Source organism: Setaria viridis, chromosome 7 (assembly GCF_005286985.2).
Source record: "Setaria viridis chromosome 7, Setaria_viridis_v4.0, whole genome shotgun sequence".
NCBI lineage: Eukaryota > Viridiplantae > Streptophyta > Magnoliopsida > Poales > Poaceae > Setaria > Setaria viridis.
In genome coordinates, this window is record NC_048269.2 from 18,164,189 (window position 1) to 18,175,707 (window position 11,519).

At 47.1% G+C, this 11,519-nt stretch overlaps 1 protein-coding gene across 1 annotated transcript; it reads right to left on the reverse strand.

Annotated features, from left to right (window-relative positions):
* LOC117863577 (probable protein phosphatase 2C 39) lies at positions 1–5,247 on the reverse strand. The gene is made up of 7 exons (XM_034747364.2): positions 5,009–5,247; positions 4,680–4,864; positions 4,464–4,580; positions 2,543–3,838; positions 2,187–2,451; positions 1,809–1,932; positions 1–599 (listed from the first exon to the last, which is right to left on the reverse strand). Exons 4-7 carry the CDS (start codon positions 3,704–3,706, stop codon positions 281–283), a joined length of 1,872 nt encoding a protein of 623 aa, XP_034603255.1. The 5' UTR covers positions 3,707–3,838; positions 4,464–4,580; positions 4,680–4,864; positions 5,009–5,247; the 3' UTR covers positions 1–280.
* Between the last annotated feature and the right edge of the window lie 6,272 nt (positions 5,248–11,519).

The following is an 11,519-nucleotide window of genomic DNA, read 5'->3' on the forward strand; positions in this document are numbered from 1 at the left end:
TAAAGAAATATCCATTTACTAATATTAAGTTCCTAAACCGTGGAACAGAGCCGAGCAGAACAGCCTCACGCTAAACAACTTTACATGCTCATGCCACCAGCAGCTAAAGGCGCCAGCACACATGCGATTCATGAATCATTTCAACATCTCAGTTCAGCCCGGTGCACATACGCGCCCGATCACGGCCGACATGAACACGAAAAACACCTTTCACCACCATGAACTGCACGCTTATTCGGTTGGACCGGACGACAAGCCCGCGTCTCTGGCCACTCTACGCCTAGTACGGCTTGAGGCAGTCGAAGAGGCGACGATGCTCCGACGGCCAGCCCGCAACCGCCTCTCCCGCCGCCGCGGCAGCCGGTGACAGCGCGCCCGCGGCCGGGGATCTGACGCTGGACGGCGACGCGGCGGTCGGCGTCAGGCACTGAGCCGGCGCCCGCGGGCTCTCCCGGCTAGCCAGCGCCGCCTGCCGGGACGCGTCGGGGTTGCCCTCCACCTGCAGCATCTGCAGCTGCCGCCGCCTCTGCTCCCTGCGCTTGTTCACATAGTCCTCGTGGATGAACACCTCCATCTTCTCCCTGACCTCACTACTAGCACTACAAATAGTTACTACTACTAATCACTCTTTCAGAGTTCCTAAGATCCTGATGAGAAATGACACTTGGAGCTGAAGAGGGAGGGGAATGTTGCAGGGCAGAACTGCACTTGTATATAGAGTGAGTGATTGATTCATCATCAAGGAGGTCACTGTCAGTCGCTCTTAACTTTAACCAATTTCACAAGGCAGCTGCAGACTGCAGTTGTCTGCCATTAGTCCATGCCAAGTGTGCAGTCCACAATGGCACGAAAAGGTTTAACGGCATCACCAGAAGGTCCGACGCCACATAGCTACGACTGCGAAAGCGTGCCTGGCTGTTTCTGGAGAAATTAAAAAGAGGACTTTCTAGTTTTCTAGCAAGTGCCATTTCCCATGGCTGTTCCTTGGTCACATCTACTAGGATGGTATTCTTAACCAGAATGTTGCTGTCATCCTTGACGTGCCAAGAACACGAGAATTCGTGGTGTACGTTGGCGTTCGAGCAGGACAATGGTGTGCTCCAGGTTAGACCCGGACGCCGGCCGGTTGCTGTCCCTGTCCATGTGGAATTTTCCCTGCAGAGAATGGGGAGGTGGCTGCCTGCTTGCCGCGGCATGGAATCGTGGATCAGAAAGCACAAAGAGCTAGAGTCAGAGATGTGGGTGTGTGGTATGTGTGCCAAGATCCATCACCCACCTCATAATATCTTCTCAGGATTAGTGGCCAGTGATATCAGCAATCCTCCACATTGGACTGGCTTCTGAATGGATCGAAATTCCGGTCCACGTCTTAAATGTTTTCCCCTTTTTGTTTTTAGAGATAATCAGAATTTGATGATATCTTCAGATCAGAAAATCCAGAGACTTCAAATCAAGCAAGTTTGCACCACCAGTCATATTTTAGGATTGACAAGCAGCAATGTTTAGCAGGGAAAGATTAACAAATGAAAACTGAAATTGTTTGCCGTTTGCTTCATGGATTCAATCTCAAAGAAGAGCATCCATGTTCCAGTCATGTACAAAATAAGCCAAACAAATCCATGTGAACCTTTTGATTTAACAAAAGGTTTTGTCCACAACCAAAATTCCAAAAGGATGTATACAGATTTTTGGTTTATTGACTACCACACCAGACTAATCAAAAACATATTATTCGAAATAGTTGTTTGCCAACACCCACAAAATTTTACCAGCTGATAGCTCCTCTGTTTAGCTCGCCATTCTCTCACAAGGAGGTTGATGCAGTCATTGTCCTCTGCCCATTTCCAAGGATGATAACAATGACAGTCACGTCATCGTGGTACTTCCTCCTACTCCCAACAGGTATCCTCATCAATTCTTCAGCTGTTAAAGCTGGAAAAAAGGGAAGAAAGTATAATTAGAAATTAGCCTTGATGCATGCCGATTTTGTGGTTCTGAAATGATTTCAAGGATGCTGATTACATGGGAAGAAGGATACAAATACTATCATATAAATCCAATTTTTTTAACGTAATATGGTAAATACATATGCATGTTCGGCTCTAGAATAACTGATCTGCACAGCTAAAGCCCACTCACTATTTGACATTTTGATCGTAAAGTTCATAATATATTTTGGAGAATACCTGCTTCCCTGGCTGCTTTGAGTATAAGTTGCTCGATGAGATATTTTGCTGGATCCCCCATAGGATTATCATGCATGAATTGATAAACCAACCGAACAACTTCATTGTTAGTGAAGAAATCGAATAAGCCATCACTACCAAGAATGACAAACAAATCATCATCTGTAACTTTGTGACTCAATGTGTGTGGATTTGTATAAACGTAAGGTGGGCTGCTCAGATCACGAACACGGAGAATGCCCATGAGTGCATCATTTAACTTTTTCTGCAAAATGACAGATAAAAAGGTATGAATTTTACTTACAACTGTAAGGATGATATGAATTTTGTTCTCTTATCTAAGGATCATATGTTACCTGCTTTAGATATCCAACTCCAAAAGCACGAGTGACCTTCAGCTTTCCTTTTATTTTGTTTCCCCTTACAACTGAAGAATCGTTGGGGTGATCGGCTATAAGTTTTTGGTACTCCAATGGATTTTCAAGTGAGTGGGTCTCTGTTAATTGTGTAGCCTTTAAGATGCCCTTTTCTGCATATGGCATGCTAGCAAGCACAGCTCTACTATCCCCCAGATTCAAGATGCACAAATCTGTTCCATGAAGAAGCACAACCAGAACACAAGACCCTACTGATACTAAATCTGGTCTATCATCCATCTCTTGCTCAACCATGCACAAAAAGTCATTCTCAGCTTGCTCAACAGCAGTGGAAAGGCAGTTCAGCACACCAGCTCGAAATGTTTCAGAAAATTTTATATCTTCATTTTCTGCAATTCTCATGGCTAGTGTTAGCTCACTCTTAACACCACTAAGAGAGCTTTCTGACAAATTATATAGACCATTTTGTTGCTTGATCCGATTCTCCAACAAGTATAAGTAATATACGATGTTATCATATAGAGTTACAGCTAGAAAATCAGCTGCATCTCTCCCATTAAACCCATCATATATTCCACAAATCAGCCAACCATTTTTCTCTGAGCACACAGCTTGGACTCTATCCTCCCCAGCAGCTCCGCCAGCCATTTTCACCTCTGTATTAGTCAGAAAATTGGATGATACAGCAGTTGGAGCGCTGGACCTCCAAGTATTTTTACTGATTTCAAATATAGAGCTCTCAGGGCTGCCTTGTGAGGTGGAGAACGAGTCCAATCTTGACATTGATGGAGAAGAAACAATTTTTCTAAAGGAATTCGGAGAATCTAGTTCTGGTAAAATTTCTTCACCGATAAGACCCTTGCAGATATTTGTATTTGCCAGTGTGAAATTTGCACTTATTGCAGCACCAGACAAACAAGTAAATGAGCCATTTCGTGACCGCATCATGGTATTAGTGCCAAATATGTTCTTAGGAGAGATACCATTCTCATGATCATTTTCAGAAGGAAAACTTGGATAAGAATCACAGTGGTATCCAAAGCTGACATTGAGATTGCTACAACTCCTCACAAGCATGTCTTCTTCCTCAGAGCTGATGCTGTGATCACTATTGTCCCTATAAAACAGTTCTTCGTCCACCATGTTTTTGTAAAGAAGTATAACACCAATATGATGTAATATTGCTGCAACACTTTGTTTTAAAGGTCCTGATCCTATTCAAAGGCCATGCCAAATACTACTTCCTTTATACTTGAATGGAAACGCGAACCAAACCTGAAATAGTAGTAGGATTGTTACTGGTAGCATGTGAGCAAAGGCACATAGGATTGTGTACTGCAAACTTTTTCTGACGTCTTCAATACAGTGACATATAGTTCTCCTTCATGTTCGAAGGAACAATTTAATGTGTGTGTGAATTAGTCCTTCCTACTATTTTGGTCAATTGTTTTGACTATACCTCCAGCCAAATTTATAAGAGGTAGACAAATTACATGCCAATTGCCATGAAACCAATGAGAAACCTTGAGTTTGACCTGTGCAGGGTGCCTTGTATTACTAGCCTGTTAAAACTCCATAAATGGTGAATATCATTTTGACTGCAGCCTCCTCCATCTCGAATTGTACAACCATAGATAAACTAATTATAATTGTCAGCCCTTGCTGCAAAGCTACCAGACTTAACTGGACACGGTTTGCAAAGAAACACGACATGTTCCACAAGAGTACAAGATCTACTTTTATAGAAATATAATAAAGGGAAAAATAAATCTCCACCAAAGCAATCAAGAACACCCTCAGGAGCCAGGAGACAAGAGAGGAGCATGAGGGTAAATGCTCTCGAGTCTTGAGCAAGGCAAGTAGGAGGAGGAGGAAGGGTAGCAGCACACAGAACAATAACCTGAAGTGAGAAGGGGTTGCTTCGCATAGGAGCGGAGCGCACGGTTGCTCGATGGACTTCACCACAGCGGCTGTGACCAGTACCCCCACAGGAACTAACCTTCTTCTTCGCGTTCACCTGCGCACCACCACACGAGAAGAGCGATCAGATTAACCAAGCAAGCAGCCTGTAACTAATAGACAGATATAAATAAAAAAAATCATGACCGGTACTTACAGATGCATCCATCTAAGTTCAGAGAGATGGGAACCGGGCCAGGCGACGCAGCCGCTTCTCTCCCCCCATTCCTGAGCCCGCCACCCCTCCCAACGCGCAGCAAAGGAAAGAAGAGACCAAGCCAATTCGCCTCTAAGAAAAAGCGCCGCCCGTTCTTCTCGAAGACCCGGCCGGCCCTACCGCAGCTTTACGGAACACGAATCGAGAATCAGCATACCGGAAAAGGGGAGCGCGAGCGAGAGATTGCGGTTGCGTGCACAACTACACACGCATCTATCAGAACAGAGCGCGGACCGAGGGAGCAGAGGAGGGACGATTCGCTGGCTCACCTCTCCCGCCACCAATCCCCGAGGAGGCCCCGAGCCGCCAATCCAAGAAGAGCCGAGCAAGTTGAGCGCGGAGGGACGACGACGAGGGCTGCGGCGAATATATTGGGGTGGTCCGGTGGTGGCTGGTGGGGGACGGGGAGAGGGAGAGCCGGAGAGGGAGGGAGGGAAGCAAGGGATTCACCTGTTTTTATTTTTTCCTTCGTTCCTGTTTCGTTTTTCTTTTAGCTGATGAGATCTGACTGCTCGCTGTGATATGATTGGATACGCCAAATCCAACCCATGTCGTCGCCACCGAGCCATGCTGCTGCTGTGCTTTACCGGTTTTTACCCTTTTCTGCGGCTGGGAGTTGGAACTAGAAAAGCGTGTGGGCGTGTGGCCGCCTGCGTATTATGCGCGGAGAAGGGTTGTGCTGATTGGCACGGGCGTACGGTGAGTCGGTGACTGGTGGGGTCTTTGGGGGTAGGAGCAAGAGGATCTGACGGCCTGGAATGGCCATGTGCCATCCGACCGTCCAGCGGGCACGATAACTTCACCTGGCAACAAAGAAAACGGGGGTACGATAACTCCAGAAATCGGTTAAATGAGGTTCTTTATTTTTCTAGCTACAAAAATACCTCCAATTCCAGTAATAGCCCTCATGGATAGAGTGCTAAATAGGGAAACTAATAGAGGATCTGCTGGAGTGTGATTTTTTACTTGGCCCTCTAAACTTGGGATAAGGGCTGTTTGGAGCGTCTGCTGGAGTTGCTCTCAACCCGCCGTCAAGAGAAAGGGAATGTGACAAAAAGTATAGGTACGAGTATTGAGAAATGCATAAGAAGAGTAGCATGTAGCGAGTGGTCGAGTGGATATGTTGATATCAAATATAGGATCAAAACTCTTGGAAGAAACTGAGGTGATAGGCTAGAGGCTAGGCACTGATTCAAGGTTACACAAGATCATAGCTGTTTTTATATTTTTCAAGCATAGTATTTTTAAATTATGAATATTTTCTTGGAGGCTTGGTACAAAGTTTTCATTAAAAATAGTCATTCAGGGTTACCAGGTCGGTTATTTAGACTTGGTACTTCGAGATCTGCCCAAAAATGAATAGCTCACATTCGGATTTAGTAATTATGAACTACCCAATTACAAGCAAATCAATATGAACAAAAGCAAATGAATTTGCAAATCCAATCAATGAATTTGCATATGGAGATCCATACTACAAGGAAGAACTCAAGATCCATGAATTGATTCCAGTAAATCTCCACAAATCGAAGAAATAAAAGCTTAGAGCCTTCGACCCTCATTGCGAGCAACAACTTTAGCATTGGACTTCACTGGTATTGACATTAGTGCGTCGCCACCTCGCCAAGCGCCAGCTCCCCATTGGAGGTGGAGGAAGACGACGATGCTTCATGTGACAGTAAAGTGGGTGTTTGCGGAGGTGATTACACGCAAGACAAGGAGGGGTGCATTCGTGTGGCTAGGGACCTAGGGTTTAGTTTGTTGGTTGGGCTCAATTCAACTGAAAGTGTGCTATTGAGCTGATGCGCTTATATTTTAGATAACTGAGTCTTGTACGTACTTTAATTCAGGTTGTTTGAGCTATTATCGGGATTCAAAACCCATATTTTTTTTAAAAAAACAAATTTGATTGTTCAGGTTTAATTACGCTCGTTTTTTTTTGCCCCCTGCATAGTTTCTCCATGTAACATGAACTTAATTATCAGAAAATAACACGCCTGAAACTCTCAACCACATCTCGCACACATGCATACAAAAAAAAAATGCTCCGCCAGTTGACCTAAGCTGATCATAAACTATATCGTGCTTGCAAGTGTCACAAATGATTGATGAGCCGAGTGGTCGACGAGAAAGTGATATGTGGGGCTTGAAATTCAGTCGGCCAATTATTCTTGGCGTCGTTAGTTCAAATAATTTACGCTTTTTGAATTGTTCATGTCATATATGTAGCTAATTAAATTGGCTAACGTTCCTGTATACTACAAGCATGTCCGCGTCTACTCAACATTTTCCTCCCATGCCTACGCCATCATACAAAGGAGTCGATCAAGGACAGCAACACTTGATCCTGTCAGCTTCAGAACAGCGCATACCCGGTTTTACGAAAACAAAATTCAAACTAAATATGGCTGGAATCGACATGAACGACGACTATAATATATATAAATAAATAGAAAGAGAATCCAGTTACGCAAGGATGCAGTATTGTTCTGGGATACTCTAGTGGTTATAAGGGGGGCCTTGTCCGGATCAAGCGGACTAGACCACTTCAAAACTGAGTCTTAATCCAATTGATTCCTTTTGATTGATGGTGCGGTTGCAGCAGTTGCACAGCCTGTTCCTGCATGTCAGTTTCTTTGTGCAAAATCGGGAGGAAGATACTGGGAGAAAGTTTTTTCGCTTCTCCAAAAAAAAAAAACCAACACAAATAGTGTCGATCTGCTTGCTCAAAACGAACACTGTTGCAGAAATTTGTCACCTTTTGTGACAATTTCAGCATCTTTTTCCTGTTGAGAAGCTGAAACAAAAGCTGTGCCATTGTCCATTGGATTCCAGTCGTCGCGAGTAGCTAGAGATAATCAACCGGCTTAGATCACATTAACTGGACTCCAAAAGGTCCCATGAAGCGGCAAATGCACGGCTCCATTTTTAAGCGCGCGACACGTACAGTCCGTACCACTTGACTGCTTGTCAGTGCCTCATCAGTGGGAGACGCTGTTTCCGATAACGTTACCGATAAGCCAGCCAGCAAGAAATACTCCAGCGCTCCGTGCTCAACACGCGCGGCCGATAGCCGGTTGGTGATACTATCTGCATGTGATCTCCTGCGGATATATCCATCCCAATCCAAACGATGCGGCACAAATTCTCAACACCAGGTTCACTGCATGCACCCCCTCGGCGCCGCGCCTGCTCTCGAACGTGATCAGCGCAGCTGCAGCTGCAGCTGCATGGACAAGTGTGTGTGCGCGCGCCCGCGCTCTCGTCTCCACCCGAACGCGCCCCGCCAAGCTGCAAACCCTGTTGGCCTTTTGATCGATGGATCCTGCAGATTTCATGCGTCGATCGCCTTCGTCTCCCCGCGCCTTTTCAGCGACCCGGACTAGCTCCTGCTCCTCGGCGCTAGATTTTTTCTGAAGCGGGGTTGTGGTTGTGGCAGCCACTGATCTGAGCTGCGCAGAGCACCGGCCGGCCGGCCGGACGGATCGGACGCGAGCACGACGACAGGGACGCCGCGTTTCGGAGTCGCGTCGCGCGAGAGCGACACCCCAATACCCCATCCTCAAATTGCCGCGTCGCTTTCGACCCCCGGGGCCCCGTACGCACGCATTAGATCGGATCGCGCGCCCCGGGAAGGGTAACGACCGACCGATCGGGTGGTGATGGCAGCGGCGACAGCGACCGCGGGATTACCTGCGCGCGGCTACCCGTTCCTTCCGCCCGCCAAAGGTCAACAGTGCGATCGATCGATCGGCGGAGCCGCCGGGTCGCCGGCCGGGGGCACGCGCGCGGCGCGGGGAAGGCGACAAGCGAATCGATGTGAAAAGAAAAGAGGAACGGACGGAGAAGCAGCTAGTATAGCATCTTTCTTTCTGTCTGCCGCCTGTCCGTCCGTCGGTCTCTCTGCTCGCGTTGCCCTCTCCGACGCATGCACATATGGAGGGAGTTGGTCGCGGGAGATCTCGTGGATCGCGGGACGTGTGTGCTGCGCATCGGCACACGCGGCGCCTGCGAGCTTCACACGAGTGCGTTTTGGAGTCTTCGGAAGCTGCCGCGCACGGTACTAGTGACCCTTTCCTCGAAGCTATCATGGTTCATGGAGTATGCAGCTGAAGCGTGAGTGTTCAATCGAGTCGAGAAGGGGGGAAAAAAATCTTGAGACGATATATCTGAAAGACTGGAACTTTTGTTCTCTGATCCATAACGGTTGGCAAAGTTGCACGAAACAAGTTGCCAGTTTCGTATGGGAAAAAAAAGAACTGCATGCTACCTGATATTTTGTCTGAGCATCGCGAAACAAGCATGGCAAACGGTTTACAGCAAAGTAAACGCACATACGCCATGCGATGTCACCTGGACCTACTTCTTTTCAACTTGCTGTAAGTTACTATAGATACAAAGATTCATACAAGTTAAGAAACGTCGTCATGGCAGACTACAAGCAGGTGATTAAAGATGATAAAAAGAATCCATCCAGACATTTACCAATAGTGGTTTTCAATGATCAATAATGCAGCTGACGCCATATGCTACTGCGCCAGAATAGTGTCAAGTGGGGCGAGTGGGGTTTACGATAATCTCGTTTTGTTTCACCAGCTCGTCATGTCGCCTAGACACTTGTCCGTTGGGGGCATCCAAGGGCCAGCTCGTTGCCAGACCCTAGCCTTCTAGGGGGGCCGTTCATCTCTCTATGTGTGATGCTTCTAGCAACCCAGGGAGTAAGGTCACTAAGGCCAGTGAGGCCAGGTGTTTCTAATTCTGCATCTTCTATCACTAGTGCACTGCCAAATTGTTTGAGACCAGCGCGTACGGGAGGAATAAGTTAGGAGAACATATTCCAGTACGGGCATGAATTATGTGAGGACGAGAACAAAGAATCTTATCCCTGCCGCATGTGAAATCCCCTCCATTTGTACCTTGATTATGTTTAAAGATAAAACACATATGATTTCTCCATCCGCATCTCTTTTTTTCCCTTTCTGGTCATCATGCATGCAGCCTCGTCAGTGATGAGGTGCACAGCCACGGCCAACTTTGCCTTGTGGGTGCACGCGCTTGTCTGTCCCTCCGAGGCATGTGGCCGTGCATGGATCGATGATTGCACAGGCACCATGGCACCACGAGGCCTCATGGGGTTTGTTTCAGATTCAGAACTGCAATTTCCCCAATCGAGAGCATGTTCTCGGAGTAGATGGATCTGGTATCTGCATGTGAAGTGAAGAATGAAATGGGGTCTGCGTTCTGTGCTGCTGAGGAAGGCCTAGGGCCCAACTCCAGCGCCTGCATGCTCTCTGAGGTCTCTGAATCCGACTAAACTAGCAGGCTGCACTTCTTTCAGCAGCGATCACAGGTCAGGCTATAACTTCAGAATCGCGTTTGCGAGCTGAGAAGCCTGAATGTTTTGGAACTCCCTGCAGCTGTGCATCCCTCGTTTGGTTACCACACAAGAAGAACCTGAATTCCCAGGGCACGTGTTCGTTTCAGACTTTCAGAGAAAAGAGGCGATCATCGTCTCCCTCTTTTTGGTTACAGGAAGCTCTTGATTCGCCTGCCTGTCACCGACGAAGAACCGAAACTTTCCGGCCAAATGAGAGGTCGCGGGGTGATACGATCTGGCGGCACGAGATCACACGTTTCAATTCCCTATTTTAAAAAAAAGATCACACGTTTCAGGATGAAAAAGATGGAGCAGGCACCGGCCCTTCTTCAGTCCTACTCCTACTCATGACGCCCATACAGGACATGAACAAGATACTGGCACAGAATCAAATCTCCAAGGTGCTGCAGCACACCCCCTCCCTCCTTTCATCTCGCCTTTTGGTCGGGAGGGGGGCAAAGGTATGATCGGCACGAGGGCAGTGGATTTGGTTCCAGCAGAAACAACGATCGTCCCTGTGTCGGCGGCGGCGTATCGTTTCTGCAACGCAACACACGGGTCAGATCAGTAGATGCTCCGGCATCAGCTGCCATGCATGTTCCTTCAGTTCCCGGGAAGGCTGAGGCTCCATAGGTTGGCAATTCGTGTTTCTGAACAGAGCATGCGATGTACCTTGCAGATGCAGGGATACAAGGGATGCAGATGGCGAGATGCAGACACGGGCAATTCGTTCTCTTGTACGTTTGTTAGCAACGGAATAATTGGGGTAGATTTGAAGAGAGTTGGGAAGAACAGATGAATATATCAGAACTAAACAAAGAGGGAGTGATTGGGGTAGATATGGAAGAGAGTTTGGAATAGCAGACGAATAGATCAAAACTAGAACAAAGAGGAACACACGCCACCGTTTGGGCTAAGCCCACTCCAAGCCCGAATAGAACTTGTTGGGCTGCTTGGCCCGCTTACTCTTTCGCACTGGCTGCTCTGCTTCATGTAGAACATGTGGTTCACTGCTGAATGCTGATCAGCAGGGGCGGAGCCAGGATATGCTCAAAGGGGGTGCTGATACTCTTAAAACTTAAGCTAACCTCATGTTTTATATGCAAATTTGAAGACAAAGACTAATATTACATGCAAGTGCATGGCCTGCAGGGGGTGCTGCAGCACCCCCAGCACCCCCTGCTGATCAGGAATACTGGTGATAACAACGTTTTCTGCAGGATGCACCTCGAGATCTTCGCGTCTCCAGATCAGTGCCTAGAAATCAAATCATGCATCTGGCTTCAGAGACTAGTGCAAAATAAGATATTCCTCCAATGGTTTCCATCACCGGTTAGACCAAGAACAGCTCAAAGCGCCATCATTGTCACTTTGTAAGTTTAAGAACGGGTATCTTCACTCAC